General features: G+C 37.0%; 1 protein-coding gene across 1 annotated transcript in view; it reads right to left on the reverse strand.

Annotated features, from left to right (window-relative positions):
• SLC13A1 (solute carrier family 13 member 1) overlaps positions 1-17,782 on the reverse strand; it is a 90,684-nt gene that overhangs the window by 4,628 nt on the left and 68,274 nt on the right. Inside the window, exons 8-13 of the mRNA XM_053553809.1 lie at positions 15,877-15,996; positions 12,161-12,259; positions 11,399-11,500; positions 8,094-8,200; positions 5,956-6,065; positions 129-290 (exon numbers count right to left, since the gene is read on the reverse strand). Coding sequence (XP_053409784.1) covers positions 129-290; positions 5,956-6,065; positions 8,094-8,200; positions 11,399-11,500; positions 12,161-12,259; positions 15,877-15,996 — 700 coding nt within the window. The remainder of the gene's footprint in view (positions 1-128; positions 291-5,955; positions 6,066-8,093; positions 8,201-11,398; positions 11,501-12,160; positions 12,260-15,876; positions 15,997-17,782) is intronic.

Consider the following 17,782-nt stretch of genomic DNA (forward strand, 5'->3'; position numbering starts at 1 on the left):
ATACAAATAAAGACCACTATAGAAGTTGCTTTAAAGGTGGCACAGGTAGGCCCAAAAGGATTCCATATCAACAACATGAAAACCTGCATTCCAGAGTAGAACACTGCCTTGACAAATGAGATACTCACCAGTGGAGATAATATCGGGAGAAGGAGGGTAATGGTGGCTGGATTGCTGGCTACCTCTGTTAAAGTTGTGACCATCAAAGAAGTTATCAGAATTATTAGCCATATTGGTAATGAACCTAGAGGAGATAATTTATTTCCTATCCACTGAGATAGTCCTGACACCTAAAAAGCAAATTCACAATATTTGTGATTCACTAATAGCTCATTTTAATCAGACACAATTTAAATATATATAGGCATCATTTGCTCTGAAAATTAGTTTCTAAAATATCATTTTAATCTCTCATTTTTCTGTGGTTTGGTAGATCTGGGTGGCTTTGATAGGAAGGCTTTTTTAGTCTTTAGCATTGTCAGTATACTTCAGGAAGTTTGAAATGTCTTCCCACGTTTTTCAATTATACTTTAATTTTCTCTAATTAATATATGTGGGTTTAACAAGTCATATAGTACTGTGGGACTTTAAGGAAAGAGCAGTGCTTCTGTTCACCTCTCCTTACTCCTGAGTGGTCCTCCCCAGAAACAGTAACTTTCAGCCCTTCTCATGATCGTATGCTCAGGTATTTGTAGTTGTCTTTCAAGATAATATTCTAATTATATTTTTTTCTTGATTTTCAAGTTCAGATATTGTTTACTGACTTTCTAGTGTTACTTGTGGATTTATTTTTCTTACATATGTTTTTTAACTCTTCATTCCCCCACACTCATCTATAACATTTTTAGTTAAATAATGTTTAATATTTGCCACTATGATTATATAAACATTGCCCATAGTTGAGCTGCTTAGCATAGTATGATCATATTTACTTTCTTTGTTTTACTCTTTACTCCCTTCCCAAAATAGTGCCCTCATTCAGCTATCATTGATTCATCACATGTTCTAGTAAAACTGGAAAACTCTCCCACAAATGGACAATCATATCAGGTGATTGTTTCATTTTTTCATGTTTCCGCATGAAGATGTGTGGTCTGCAATATTCCTGGGCACTGTACCACCTGAGTTAGTTGCTCTTTATGTACTTAACTGTTGTTGTTCTGGAACATATCTGTATTATCATACTATAAATTTCCTTCTCCTTCCCCCTTCCTGGAAGGAAATTTATAGGGAATTTATATAGGGAATTTATTTCCTGGAAGGGGGAAGGAGAAGGAATCCTTTCCTTTTTACTTATTTACTGGAATCCTTTCCTTTTTACTTATTTGTATTGTGGGAACACATCCTTCTATAATTTTCTAAGAATTAGTGCAAGGAGGTAAAGTTTTTGCATCTCTGCATGTTTTGTTTCTTTTCTTTTCTTTTCTTTTTTGACAGAGTCTCACTTTGTCACCTTGGGTAGACTGCGGTGGCATCATAGCTCATAACCTCAAACTCTTGGGCTCAAGCGATTCTCTGGTCTCTGCTTCCTGAGTAGCTGGGACTACAGGTGCCCACAACAATGCCTGGCTATTTTTAGAGATGGGGTCTAGCTCTTACTCAAGCTGGTCTCAAACCTGTGAGCTCAGGAAATCACCCGCTTTGGCCTCCCAGAGTGCTGGGATGGGCCTAAGCCACCGTGCCTGGCCCCTGCATCTCTGCATATTTGAAAACACTTTTTTTTTTTTTTTTTTTTTGTAGAGACAGAGTCTCACTGTACCGCCCTCGGGTAGAGTGCCGTGGCGTCACATGGCTCACAGCAACCTCTAACTCTTGGGCTTCCGCGATTCTCTTGCCTCAGCCTCCCGAGCAGCTGGGACTACAGGCGCCCGCCACAACGCCCGGCTATTTTTTTTTTTTTTATTGCAGTTTGGCCGGGGCTGGGTTTGAACCCACCACCCTCGGCATATGGGGCCGGCGCCCTACTCACTGAGCCACAGGTGCCGCCCTGAAAACACTTTTTAAAATTTTCTTTTCACACTGTTTTGATAGTTTAGTCTTTGTGAAATTCAGGATTTCAAATAACTGCCTCTCAACAGTTTTGCATTATCACTCAATTCCCTGGCTTCTAGTCAGATTCTTTAGAAGCCTGGTCACATTTTGGTCTTTGGTTCATTGTATATCATGCAGAAGAATGGGCTGCACTCAGATTAGCAAGCACACTTTTCTTTTTTTCTCCCCCAAAATGAAAGGGAAAATCCTCTTTTGGTTAGAAGATTTAAATGTTCTGCTTACTGCATGTATGAATCTTTATGATCACAATAGTCAGACTTGGCATCAGAATGCTCTAACTATAAGCAGTAAACCTGCAGATCAAAAGTTGGCACAAAAAACCTCAGATGTTTTTTTGGTGGATACCAGATACCATATGTGTTATTTGTGGTTTTGGCTTATATTTTTTATTGTTTTTTCTTTTTTTAAATCTTTTCTTGGTAATGACTTTTAGATGAGGTAAGACTGTCTGCCACTGAAGTCACATTGTACACAAGTTCATCCTAGAATATGGATACCTCAAGAATGTTTAATTAGATGTGGAAAAGACTGTACTATATAATGTTCCCCCTCTCAGGAGGTCATTGGGATCACATCTTCATCTTCTATTTCAAAAATTAGCAAATTTATTATAATATTAAAAAATTCTGTATCTGAAGGGCTTTGGAAATGGGGACTCAGTAGCTTTCTCAGTCTTCAATCTCAGTCTTCAGTTCTGGGAAATTTCTGTGCATTATTTTTTTGGAATGTCTTCTTTTTTTATTTTTATCCTCTTTCTGAAATTCCTGCTAGTTGGCTATTGGCCATTTTGAATTGCTGATTTAATTTTCTTATCTTTTAAAAAATACTTACTTCTTGTAAATATTAACTGAATAATATCAATTGCTATTAAACATTTTTAGATCTGTTGTCATATGTATTTCTCATCTCGGGGGCTCTTTTCTTAAATGATTACTCTTTCTTTTGTAAAAAGCAACTCTATTGTAGTTCCTTATCTTTAACATTTCTAAGGTCTCTTTGTATTAGTGACGAATCTGCAAAATTTTCTTTTGCTTCACACATTTTCCTTGCTTTTTATGTGCTCCTTTTTTTTTTATTTTTTATTTTTGCGATTACTTTTTGTTACTGGATATTGTATCAGAGGCTTCCCTATCAGGTGACCCTGGACTACCTATTTATGTTAAGAAGGAAACAATTAAATGATGATTGGAAGGTCCTTTGCCTGAGCAATGATTGTCAAAGAAAGACTTTATTGTAAGTGACTGAGCCATGAGTCAGTGTCTCACTGGTTCAGTTTTGCTACAGAGAAAATATCAATTGTCTGCCAGGGAAAAGCAAGAACAACTTCTTGGCTATCCAGGGCTGGGGAAAGTATCTTGGTGGCCCATAGCTCCTTACACACTTTTTATACCATTCTCAATATTCAGTTCTGGTGTCTACCCAAGTTTCAGACTTATCTGCTGCCTCCAATTCCTCAGCTCTTCCAGGATCCCATGGATAAATTTGTTGGTTTCTTATGGGCTGTTCCTGTTGACAATCTATAGATTTCATTTTTCACTACTTTTCTACTTGCACAAAGTCAAGTCTTTCCATCTTGTACATTTTATCAGTCTGTCTTGTTTCTTACTGTAACTGTCATATAATCTCTATCTTTGGGGACTGATACTTTTTTATTCTGTTATTGCCACTTTACTGGAGATATGAAAAACTAGTATTAAATCCTATATGTTTAACCTAGGAGAAAAATTTTGAGAAATGTGTGAAAGGAGAAGAGGAGGAGTTAGTCACTGATAAGAATAAGAAGGTCATGAGAAATCAATCATGTTATAACAAAATCAGGGAGCATTTAGGAGAGAGTTAATAGCAGTGAGATGAAGGTGCTCTGTCTCACTGTCTCCAGCTGGAAGGGTTGTCTGGATTTGAACATTTGCCAGACTAATTATAATTTGGAACAACATTTTAAAAAATTAACTGTCTCCAAATATTTATAAAACCAATTTCTAGAGGAATACTTGTCCACAGCCATATTTTTGAAGCTCATGGCTTTAATCTGGCCACTTAGGGGTAGGATTATACTGAATATCCTGTAGAAGCCTGATTCTCTGTACTAAGATTTTTATTTTTATAGTAAATTAGACCTTTTTCAATGGTTCCTTAACTCTCCCACTGAGAGAACTAATGTATCAGACTAAGTCCATGCATTTTCATTTCCTCAGATTTTGCTATTCTATGGTCTAGCCATTGCTTTTAAAACCATTTTCAGTGTCTAAAGTCCGATCTAGATGGATATTCTGAGAAGGAGAGAGGAGCAAAGTTCATATCCACTACACATTTGATGATTCCAATTTCCTCACAATTATACTAGCAGAATAGGAATGGAAGTCACTTATTCTGAGAATTTAGAGTTTATAAATAGAGAAAAAAAGTGTATTTATCTCATATCTTTATCATTTCTATTTGGATAGTCTGTGAAGCCAGGCAAATCTACACATAACAATAACATCAGAAATGCACTCAGTCAATTTTCAAGACTTCCAGCCATTATGACATCCTCCTGCTAAAAGCTCAGTATCTAAACACTGAGTAGAGCGTCCTGCACTCAAGAGTTGTCATCCATCCTTATATAGTGCCTACTGGGATACAGCTACAGTAGATACAACTCTACCTAAGAAATGCAAACATTGTAACCTAATCATACCTCACATTATTCTGAAATAATAAATAAATAAATACTATGCAGAAAAATCGCCAATAAAGGTTTGGTGCCTGTAGCTCAATGAGTAGTGTGCTGGCCATATACACCAAAGCTGGCGGGTCTGAGCCCAGCCCGGGCCTGCAAAACAACAATGATAACTGCAATTAAAAAATAGCCAAGCATTGTGGCAGGTGCTTGTAATTCAGCTACTCAGGAAGCTGAGACAAGAGATTCACTTGAGCCCAAGAGTTTGAGGTTGCTGTGAGCTGTGATGCCACAGCCCTCTACCAAGGGTGGCATAGTGAGACTCTGTCTCAAAAAAAAATGCCAATAAAGTTAGAAGCAAATAATTGTCTTCCTGTTGGTTATCAAAAGACAAGAGACAGTTATTTGTCTTGAGAAGTATAAAAATGTAACTTCCTGGAAGCTGTATACAATATCTCTCTTACACTCTTTTCAAAATTTGATGAATGAGTAAGGAAATGGAGCAGCCATAAGCTTTGAGTATTTCATGAAATGTTATGAAATCCAGAAATGAGTGGTTTTTAATTTGTCTAAGAGACAAGGATTTTCATGAAACTTTCAGAGACAATAACTTCTCTTGCAGAAACCCTACAATGACTGGGATAATTACAAGACACAAGAGCCTCCTCCAAACTGAGACTGGATATCAGCTAGAGAGCTAGGCCAAGAAACAGCCAAGTGTATTTCTCATGGTGTTTTTATTTCTTCCTAGGATTAGATATAATCTTAGGCATTGTCATGTGAAATTTCCTCTGAACATTTATTAAGTATCCTTAACGCTAATATTATTTTTCATTCTCCTTCATCAGTAACAATATGGCCATGACATATCAAAGTCTGAGGGTTGTTCAAATTCATCATGCACTAAGTTAAAGGCATAAACAGAAAATATGCTCCACAGGCTGTCACTTTGCATTTTATTTATTTAGTTTTTACTAAACTTGCCCTTTAATACTATTCCATGGATTAAAAATTTTAATCTTTTTTGCATTATTTCTGTTGATATGATGAAGAACCATAAGAAATAATGTTTTCTGTTGGCAGCCTATACAAATTCTTAGACTCTGATCTTACTTCCTATATATGGTATACTCACTGCATAGCCATTAAGATTTATATCATTAAAATGATAAAATAGCTTGACTGTCTCTGTGTTCTTTGAACTGTCTAGTTGATTGGTAAATAGCTTATACACAGAGCATTACCTCACAGCCATCTGCCAGGGCAAACCCTCCACCAACGAGAATGGCTATATCCCAGGGCATGAATGACTGAAATTCTTTCCAAGTAATCAGTGGTGAGTAATCAAAAGCAACTGCAAAACAAAAGTCACACATTGCTTAGCATATGACAATAGGACACTTTGTTTTATCACCTTAAATAACCATCTCACAGGAAGTTTGTAATATTCCTATATTGTTTTTAAAGAGAGGATTTGATCTAAATTTTGAGGGATTTCCAGCTGGCCTAAGAGGGACATTATAGTATAAAATATGCTATAACTTAGAAAAATCCTTTGGATAATATTACAGAATGAGTTTGATAAATAATAACATTGTCATTTATAATGACATTCACTCATGCATTCATCCTGCTGACATCTTACTCTACTATGACTAACTACACTTACTTTAGACTATACTATTCTCTGCTATGTAAGATGTCTGTAATGTTCCATTGGTTCCAAGAGCATCGGTGTAGATTTTTAATTATTATTCACTAACATTTATTTATTTATTTTTTTTAAGTCATAAGAAGAGTCATGATAGGTTCATCAGGGTTCAGTTTCAAGGTAAGTCAAGGTTAAGATTAAATAATTTAAGTGTTATTTGTGAGACCCTTACAATGCTCATAAAGTCATTATAATGATTTGTCTTTGATATTTGCATTCTGATCTGTCCAATATTTTACTGATAAGTAAGTTCATTTATGGAAACAGCATATCCATTTAACATTTGTGCCTAACAGGAAACGCTCTACATGTGAGATTTTAAGGTCACTTATGAGCCTTCTTCCTATCACCTTTCCCCAAACCCAAACCAAACCAACCCTCACAGGTGACTGAAATGTTACTACTGGGTTTCTTACTTGGGTTAAGACCATATATCCTGTTAAAACACAAACTTCTCTGATAAATATTTCTTATTTAAAATTTAATATGTCTCATCTGTCATCTTTAAACCTAGTAGGAATATGTTCATCAGGGACAGGTGTTGAAGAATGAAGGGAGAGGGAGAGGTGGGCAGAAGCAAGGCTCTTTCTAAGGGAGGGGATTCAGACGTGGGAGCCAGGGAGCCTCAGGCTAACCACTGGGTCTTCCATATTTGCCATTGCAATGGTCAGAGTCCTCAGGGTCTCACAGATATCAATGCTCAATATTACAACATCTCCTTAACACACAGTGAGATATTCTACTCTCAAGGAAAAACAAAAGGCATCATTTCTATACTATGCTGTTCACAAATATCAGTGAATTTATTTGGAAATCTGACACATTTGTCATTCATGGATTCTGACTCAAAGAGTCAGGTGGACCAACTCAACCACATGAATCCTAGTTTCATCCTACTTTGTAAGAACAAAAAGCAAAACCACAACTCTACTAGCTTATTTTCGAACAATTGTAAATTATTTTTCCCATATTGACAATACAGGAATCTGACAACCCAAAACATGGTGTTGTTATAAAGCATAGCCAGGGATGAATCCTAAGCTTGAGAAGTGTACGTGTGTGTGTGTGTGTGTGTGTGTGTGTGTGTGTGTGGAGTACACGCATACGCATATGCACGCTTTTTTTGTCCATATGTCTAAACACAATGAGTGTTCCCACTGAATACCTTCCTGTCCATTATAACCTTAGGTTATGGCCATGTGAAGTTGGTTTGCTTTTTCTCTAGGACTACTTTGAAACTGTAAATGTTCTTTCTCTTGAAATTCCTCTCCTTTTAGATCCTCAGAATTTATTACCAAGGGCTCATCATGAAGCAATCATTTCCAAATTCTTGTTCTTACTTTTACAATAGTATGATTAATTCTGATTATGGCAGCAGGCTTATCCTGGCTCAAATAGTAGGTGGAAGTAGGTTTATCCTGGCTCAAATAGTTCCACTCAGTAGCAGACCCCGAAATCTACTTTTTACTTCTGCAAAGTGAGCTGATCCTGCTCATGGATGGAAGTTATGTGCTGGCTAATTATGAGTTTGTAGCGTGCGAAGAGGGTACGGGAAGCCAGGGGTTCTGCTGGCATAGCCATTCTTTCTGTTCTAAGTGATAACTAAAACTGATGGCATTTTATGTTTTACTCTTCTGTCACATTCATTCAGAATGATTAATGATACTCCACCAATTTCTCCTGTAGGTTTAGTTTTGGTCAATCTCTTAGCCGGGATAAGAAAAAATAGAAGTCCTACAAGTAAGGCAACAGTTGAGTCTGTGATAAAGCCAGAGTACCTGAAAAAGAACAAATATGTGTATTAAAAAATGGCATCAATCGATTATGATAATAGTATGTAAGCAGTAATGGTGGCATAACGTATTTTTTCTGGATAATCTGTTCTAAAGTCTATGAATTTCCAACTAAATGATGTAATTTACTGAGCCAATACTTTTAGATTACATTTCTATTATTCCCATATTTCTCCTTATTTTTAATACCACATACACACATGCTGACAAATTAGGTCAATGTGGTAAACTTTCCTTTTTGGGTAAACTTACAGATTTGTTAAATGATTTCTTCTTTGAATTATTTCTTTTAATCATGTTGGTAGAGAATAGAAGTTGAAACAGTTGCCAGGGTAGGCAAAGCCTCATATAATTGATATATAACATTCATTGATCAAATTGTAGCAAAGCATGATGTTTCTGGAGTCCCCAGAATCTCTTCTGTAATTGTGAAAATAAATTGATCTTTTTTCCAATGTATAACACCTGCTTCTGTGGTTATAGGCCTTAGCCATATAAAATAAATGGAATCAACCCATTTTATGCTTTGTACCCTATGAAACTCAATTAAGAATATAAATTATTGGAGTGGTTCATGCAATGCTCATAAATGATTGTTGTACAAATTAAAAGTGATTTGGGAACAGGTGGGTCTTAGAATCACTGAGCCATTCCAACAGCTAAGACAGGTTCCCAGAAGACTCAATAGATAAGACACACCTGGACACCAGATATAAATGAAATAGGCACAAATAATTAGATTCAATTTTAAAAGTCAGCAACATTGCCTTGTACATTTTTATAACCTGAGAAGAAATGTGTACATTCTAAAGATTATTTTGCTACCTTGTAACTCGGTAATGTATACAGTCTTAGAGAAGCTTTTTCTACGACTAATTTACTTGAAAAATCTAAATAACCAGGAAAATTAATTCCCTTTCTCAACCTAACAGTTTGTAAAGAAGTCTGCTTTTTAAAAATATACACTTATTTTCTCTAGTGATTGACTACCTACTTCAACATAATTTATTATATAAACTTGACCAATATTTGTAATTTTATTGTTTCTTATTTATTTTACTGCAGTTATAATTTTTGGCTGAATTTTCAGAAAATTGGGCTGGGCATCATGTAAATGGGCTTTGTTTTACGTGAAAAGACACATTGAAATCAATCCAAGTTCAAACAGATGAAATGAAAACATTAGTTAGTAGCTATAAATCTTGATATATAATTCTAGCTTTAGAAATTCAAAACACCTAGAACCTCTACATAACAAATATATTTTCCAGAATATATACCTTAAATACATAAAATCAGGGCATAAACACTGAAATAATTTATTTTCAAAAATGTCTTAAATGATGATTATTTCATTATAACATAGTTTTTGTTTATTATAGATTAAGTTTTCTTGGTATTACAAAATAGTAAGCTTATGCAAATTGTATTTGCTTTGGGTTTCCCAATTAGATCGATATTTTCCACTCTCATCATTTTTCAAACATTCTCTTCTTTCCTATTGTTTTCTCTCAGAATTTCGGGTGCTGCGAGCACCTTCCCAAGGCCAGTACACTATTTTCCCACTGCAAAAAAAAAATGTCGTGTATTACCGTTTCCTTCCGTAAGGAATAGTCAGTAGAAGTTGACTGTACTGAATTTCTGTTGGAATTTCTGCCAGGTTTTTATTATCTATTGTCTTATTTCATTCAGTTCTTACATACTGGTATTTACAGAAAAAAATCTTCCTTATCTAGGGGGGAAAGTTAGATACTAAAAAGAGGAATAATGATTTTTGATGTCTGTCCAGATCCTACCACAAAGTACTAGTCCGCTATTAAACAATAACTTGCTTTAAATATTTGCTTGGTACCTTCCTTGAGTACTTCTTAAAATAAAATTTTACTCCTAAAGGAAATTAAACGTTTGTATAGCTGAAACTGACCTTTCCAAACTTGCTACCACCCTGCATTGCTTGACTTGTGTAGTTGTTAGGAATTTGGATTCAGACTTTGCACTCTTTAAAAAATAAATATTGGCAGTGCCTGTAAATCCACAAGGTTCTAATTGAGGGAAGGAGGAATTTCTTTATTCCATGTGGGCAGAATATACTTGACACAAACAATTCTGGTCTCTGCTCCACAATGCATGGATTTTTGCTGGGGGATGTGAGACAGGAAGTCCAAGAAATCTGTTGAATTTAGCAATTGGAGTACTTTAGAAAAAGATAGATTGGGAACAAAAATCTCACAACCGAATTATTTATATTACATGTGGGATGGTCCTTAACTTAGAAAATTATGCTCTTCTCTTCCTCCTTACTTCCCATGACTCAGCAGTGACTGCTTCTATATAAGACACTGCGTGCTAAAATTAACTCTGACCTGGCTCCTACCATCACCTTCAAAAATCAGTCTTATTACTTATTCGAGAATTCCTTATCTATGAAATGGGGCTGGGCCAAATTTGTAGTGAACTGGTGCACAAATGTTCATAAAAAGAGAAAAAGACCAGATACTGAATCAAATAAGCTGTCCTTTATAGAAGTAAACAAAAAATTAAGATGACAAAAATTGCAGAATATGAATTTATATCAGTTTACTAAGGGGCATCGAGTGGCATTTACTTTACATAATAAATATTGATGTAGTTCTCTACTAGGTTGAAAGGCAACACTACCCTGAGCCTATGACCACTTTTATTTTCCAGATGAAGAAACTGAAAGTTAAGTGACTTGCCCAAAGTAAGTGGAAGAGTCAGGAATGAAGAATGTCTCCAAAATCTATGCTCCTAACCACCGCAGAACATACGCTTTCTGCAGATTATATTTCTAGTTTTGTAAGGACAGGAAGAGTCTCGTGCAATGGACTGTGGGTTTTACCCTGTTTCCCCGAAAATAAGACATCCCCCGAAAATAAGACCTAGCACATCTTTGGGAGCACACCTTAAAATAAGACACTGTCTTATTTACAGGGAAACAGGGTAGTTGCAGGGTATCACGATTACCCTTTGTGTGGTGTTCCCTTTGATATCATTCCTTATACTTTGTGGGGGGTTTTCTGTAAAGATTCCAAGGAAAAATATCTTTTCAAGAGAAGGGAAGAAAAAAAAATCTCACACACTCTTCCAAAGTTACAGGAATCACACAGGCAGGAAGCAGAGTATTAAATGGGAAAGGCTGACAAATGAAACAAGGACGCTTACTCTGAAAAAAGCGTGACCCAGCCAGGAGCAAACCCAGGGTCTCGGCTAAACCACAGCAGGGCCATGATGATGAAGAGGACTAAGGTCACAATTTCTTGATACCTGTGGAAAAATATCAATGCCATCATTTCCTATTTTCTTAGTCAGGACATTTGTAGAAAATCCCTGAGCTACTGTCTGGAGTAATCTCAGCAGAACTCTAAAGACTGGAGCAACTGGATGTGGCAATAATGTGAGAGTATCAGCACAGGTGGAAAAAGCCTTAGTCCTCTGTGGGGCCTCTCGGTTTCTTTTCATTCTATCTGGCAAGTTTTATTTAGACAACAATATATGTTTTGTCATGTTGAGTTATATCCACAATGCTTAGCAATCTGGGGCGGGGGGGGCAAATCAAGTATTATGAAGACTAAAGGTAAGAATTATACTGCATTTGGGATTCATGCTAAATGAATAGATTTTAGTTGTTCATGCCACACATTTAAAAACTGGTACCTATGTAAGGTGACGGATATGTTAATTTGCCTCAGTATTATAACCTTTGCGTTATCTATATGCATCTTGCAGCATGTTATATACTTTAAACATGCATAATAAAATTTATTTTAAAAATAACAAAACAAAACAAAAACACCTTGCAGGTATTTAAGTGCTTATTTTCTAATTAAACAGCTACTTGCAATATAAGCAGCACATATCTCTGTATGGATGTGCGTGCCCACACACGTGTGTGTGTGTGTGTGTGTGTGTGTCTGTTTATCTTACCTCATTGGCCCAAGTTTTTGGTATTCCTTCTTAATCACCTCAGCACAAGCTTTTTGTTGCAATGTTTTGGTTTTGCCACATTTGAACATCTCCTTGAAACTAAAAAAAAAAAAAAAAGAATTATTTCCTTGTCACCTTCCTTTAATGGAAAATATTTTTTTGGTAAAATCATCATAAAATATGAATCTCCCTGCGAATAACAGAAATCTGTGCTTTCCTTCATATTCCTATCTTCTTTTTTGAATATCCCCATTTTTCTATTTTTGCCTGGTTTGCTCACTTTCCGAAGCTTGATTTTCTTTGTCTATTTTCCACATCTTCCAATCTCTTTTTTTGTCAACTCTATTTGCACTAACACCTAATAGTGTTATAATAGTGATAATCTATTATCACTAACACTTTATTATATACTTGACCATTAAGTTATATTTTCAAAATATGTTTATTATATCTCTTGGTAGTTAATTGCTGCACACAGGTAATTGTTATCCCAGCAGTTGTAATAGATACATTATCCTGAGTACAGGATAGTGACGATGGTGCAGAAGTTTCCTTTGGCCCAGTATCTCTAAGCACTGGCATACACCGTAAATACTTAGCTCATTCACTCAGTAGTACTTCTGGCACATTTATAAGACAGTTGATGTCAGATTCCTCAATTGTCACAGGTATGCTAAACTTCAGTTAGACATGAGGGCAGGAGAGTCCCACAGACTGATCAAAGTCCACATCTGAACGAAGTCTATTCTCAGAAGTAAAACCAACTCGACTACATTTTTTCTTTAAGATTCTTCAGCCCTGTGTCCTAAAAGTATCTCCTATAAAATCTTTCAGTTTATCTCCAATGATAACTGCCACTCTCCATCACATTTCACTGTTGGTTTAGCGACCCCTTCCCCTGTGACGAATTTTTCTGTCCTGAAGTACAGGGTCTTCAAAACTTTGAACAGCTTTTATAACACACTTTTCTAGATATAGATTTGTAAAACTTTCTCCAGAGGAAAAAACAAATAGGAAAGTGTCTAGATTCTTATAGATTATCTCCTGTAACTTCTGTGAGTAGTTCCGTTAGTTTAATTATACATAGGAAATGAAAGCAGGGGCATTTTCTTTCCTAAATTTGTTGGACATTTCTGAGGGAGTGCATAGGAAGGCTGGGATGGTGGGAGAGTAGTTATTACTCAGAGACAGTTACAGTTGTTCCTGTAACTCTGCTGTTTATACATATTTGGACTGTGATTCTCTTTAAAGGAGAAGAATTTCTGGAACTCTTAAGCTACCCATCCTCTACATTCATAATCACCCTAACGCATGTACCCCAACACGGCACGTGAGTAGATGGACAACACTGCATTTATGATCAGTGAGTCAATAATTGCTTTTTACAACCTCAATTAAATTACTGATGAGTGCTAGTCTTGAAATTTTAACCGTTGTCACAACATAAATACTAAGCATTATAAGACATGAATCCATGGGCCACCCAGAGAACTATCAGTGGAAGATAAAATTATAGTCAAAGCAAGAGATAAGGATTCCCTTAGAAACTATTTCCCATCCAGTTCACTCCTCCACGTACTTTGCCACTTGGTGGCAGACAATAAATAGTTAAGCGAAAAGCCAGATTGGCTTTGCTACAGATGAAGGTTAATGCTTTCACAAAGGAACTGGAGAAGCGTATGACCATGTATCAGCCTCTCCATTTAAATAAATTCAGTGACACTGATGGATGAGCTTCTCTTCCCAAGTATGTTGAGGTCATTTATAATGGGTGAGTTAACTGTGTTAACAGTCAGCACACTAATCGCAACGTATGCCAGTCCTGCAGGGGAGTGGCTGGTGATCTGTGTTTGTCATCTAAAACCTTTGGAGGTGAACACCTGATAGACTGAAAAGGACGCCGAAAAACTAGCAGAAGCATGAAGGTACGTGGCGTCTCAACAATAGTGGACACCAAGGGGACTGTTTCAATATGCTATTGATCATGATTTATGGAGCTTGCCTAATGTATATACTTCAAAAAATTTTTTTTCTCATTAAAAACAAGTATAGTTGTCAGTATAGCTGACTGTTATCTTTCTAATATCTCCTTTTTAAGTGGTAGCCCATTTTAAAATAATGACAATGGTTGTATATATTGTATAATGTCAGTATGTGCAGCAAGCAACAAAGAATGAAACAATTGTGGGCCTGTGAGTCTACCGACCTGAGATTCCTGTCCCTCTGCCCCACGTTGCCACCTGTACAATTGAATAGGGCCTCAAAGGCTTAGCTTTCCTGGAAGAGGCACTGAGCATGCAGCTGGCCTGCACCCCGATGCCCACCTGCTGAATCCAGGGACATTCTACACGTTTCCTTCAGCAGGAGGACGGCCACATACTGCGCCCACAATCTGGATAGAATTTTTCCAAAAAACTCATAGTACCATCTTCTTACTACTAACAAATCTGTGCCAGTTCTGGAGCAAAAACAGAAATCAGAATCCAGAGGGGAGAATGTCAGCCCTCATCCTACAAGGCTTGGAAAACATGGGCACAGGCATCGAGCCGAACCCTATCACAGCACGCATGTCGTTTTGCAAAGGAAGAACAAATAGCTGACTTCAAGTTCACTGGCTTGGTCACTGAAATTAGTTAAGCAAAACCCTACAGAAATTGTTTGAATTGTTTTATTTTTCAGAAAAAGAAATTCCCACGGTTTGATATACAGCTATGTTACTTTTCTTTTTGGAGTATTGTTAAATGATTTGAAAACACACTGTTGCATTTCAGACTTTGCTCAGGAGCCTTTCACATTTGGTAAACACTACCTGTCATTTAAATCATTAACACACTAGTATTTATGAACTTTGGCATTTATGATCCCAGCCAATGCAATACACTGAAATTCTCTTCAATATTACACATTAGAAATTTTAGTGGCAGAAGTAGGTCTTTATTAATTGATAATTGTTTCTTCCACTATGTGTGTTCAACATGGATCTGTGTGTGTACGAATTATGGCTTTGGCAGCGACCTTCCTGATCTTCTGAGTCAGTTATATCATTTGGCATTTGAAGATACTGAGACCGAGAATGGGTCTGGACTTGCATTCATTTGGTCTTTGAAAAGCCACAGTTTTATGCCTGGTTTCACGATTCCTAATTCAATATTCTTCTCACAGAGAACATTCTCAGATTTTTATTTTACTTAATATTTTGGGGGTGATGTGAATTTTTGGTGCCAACATGAAGCAGGAAGCCCTGCATGCTATAGATTAAAGAAATTTGATAACCCAAGGAAATCTTCCATTAACCAAGTGAAGGGCAAACCTTCTTAGAATTCTGAGGGAGAGGAAAAGAAAGAAAAAAAATTATATTTATTGTCACTGATCTGGTAAAGATGGTAAATTACATATATATACATTTTACTTCAATAAAAATAGAAATAAATTTAAAAATTACTTTAACCAGTGGGATATCAAAGTAAGTTTCTTATGTCCTTCTGGCCTATTAATATGTTATCAGCTTAGGATTCAAGGTTCCCAGAATGGATTTGCTTTCTACTGACTCTTCCACAGCCAATGCTGTTTAAATGAGATCCTGATTTATTCTTAAAATACATGTTTTGTGAGTAGGAGAAATGCAGAAATACAGCGTGCTTGGTAATAAATAGGTAAAAGAGCATTTGAAACATAGACACTTTTATTTATCCTATTAACATGGAATATTTACTTACTTGAATCCTAGGAAAAGCCACTGAAGCCAGATCCAGGACAAGAGTAAAATAATAACAGTAGCCGGAAAGGATAATATAAACCACGATCCAAAGTTGATGCAACGGCAGTCAGGATAGCGTCTGTGTATAAATACGGAGAAGTGTTCAGGGAAGAAGGGACAGTGGAGACCTTTCTGCTGGTGACTGGGAAGCAGAAATCCACATCTATCCCTTTCTGCTGGCCAACAAGGAGGCCCTGGGATATACTCACCATTAAGTAGCACAGTTTTACTCCTTATCTCCTGTCTCGACTCTGTAACTGTGTGATTATTGCTTCATCCCACAAAAGCAAGAGTGGGCATGTTTGGATTTTGTTCCCCATGTTCCATCTTTAAGGAAGTGCTTATGAGAAAATCCAGTATAGTAGTTGATATTCACTGAATGTGCACAAGGGGAAGTGCTTTTTTTTTTTTTTTTTTTTTTTTGTGCAGTTTTTGGCTAGGACTGGATTTGAACCTGCCACCTCCAGCATATGGGGCCGGTGCCCTACCCCTTTGAGCCACAGGAGCCACCCCGGGAAGTGTGTTTTGTTGTTACTCTTATATTAGTACATGAGAGAGGAAAAGCTTATGAAATTAACAGGACTGAGAGTCTGGCACGGTGGCTCAGGCCTATAACCCCAGCACTCAGGGAGGCTGAGGGGGGGGTTCAAGACCAGCCTGAGGGAAGTAAGACCCTGTCTCTACTAATAGAAAAATTAGCCAAGCATGGTGGTGCCTCCCTATAGTCCCCAAAACTGAGGAAGCTGAGACAGGAGGATCACCTGGACCCAGGAGTTTGAGGTTGCTGTGCATGAGGCTAAGGCCATGAGACTCTAACCCAGGGGACACAGCAAAACTCTGCCTGTGGCTCAGTCTGTAAGGCGCTGACCCCATATACCGAGGGTGGCGGGTTCAAACCCGGCCTCGGCTGAACTGCAACCAAAAAATAGCTGGGCGTTGTGGCGCGCGCCTGTAGTCCCAGCTACTCGGGAGGCTGAGGCAAGAGAATCGCTTAAGCCCAGGAGTTGGAGGTTGCTGTGAGCTGTGTGATGCCACGGCACTCTACCGAGGGCCATAAAGTGAGACTCTGTCTCTATAAAAAAAAAAAAAAATTAGTAGGACTGAATGTTCCCATTTTACCTTGGTAGCTGGAACCCTTGGCACCCAAAAAGGGACTGAGTCAGTGATACAGCCCATCTCATCTCTCACGGCCGTTTCCCTCTCTGATTCTTCTGTCTCAAAGTACTACAACCATCTTACCAGGTATATGACGGCCCTTTTCTTCCCAGAACTAGATTGTGCCTTGGAGCTTGGTCAAATGGAATAACACTGAACCAGGTAAAAATAATTTAGAAGTTCTATGAAACATATTGACTTTTTTTTTTTTTTGCAGTTTTTGGCCGGGGCTGGGTTTGAACCCACCACCTCCAGCATATGGGGCCGGCGCCCTACTCCTTTGAGCCACAGGGGCTACCCCACATTAACTTTTCCTTTAACTTTTCTAGTTAATTTTAACTTCTAAATTCACATAACAGCACAATAGCAATGGAAAATAAAGGTCAGATACAAACACAGTTTCTTTTGTGATCTCACATTCATTGTTCTAAAACATAGTCTAAATACTAACTAAATTCTCATAAAGTCATTCATGTTATAACTATGGAAAAACAACATGAAATTCAAGGAACAGTTATCGTTAATTTTTTTGTTGAAGTGATAAGGCAGAGTTGGAAATTTAATTCAGCAAATGTATGAAAGTAATAAAAACATAATTAACATCTTAAATAATTTTAAAATTATTTTCAAATAATTTCAAGGCCTATATTTAAATCATACCTTATATTTTGTCATCTTGAAAAGATCATGTAAATAAATAAAATGTTTCA

This window comes from Nycticebus coucang, chromosome 11 (genome assembly GCF_027406575.1).
Source record: "Nycticebus coucang isolate mNycCou1 chromosome 11, mNycCou1.pri, whole genome shotgun sequence".
Taxonomy (NCBI): Eukaryota; Metazoa; Chordata; class Mammalia; order Primates; family Lorisidae; genus Nycticebus; species Nycticebus coucang.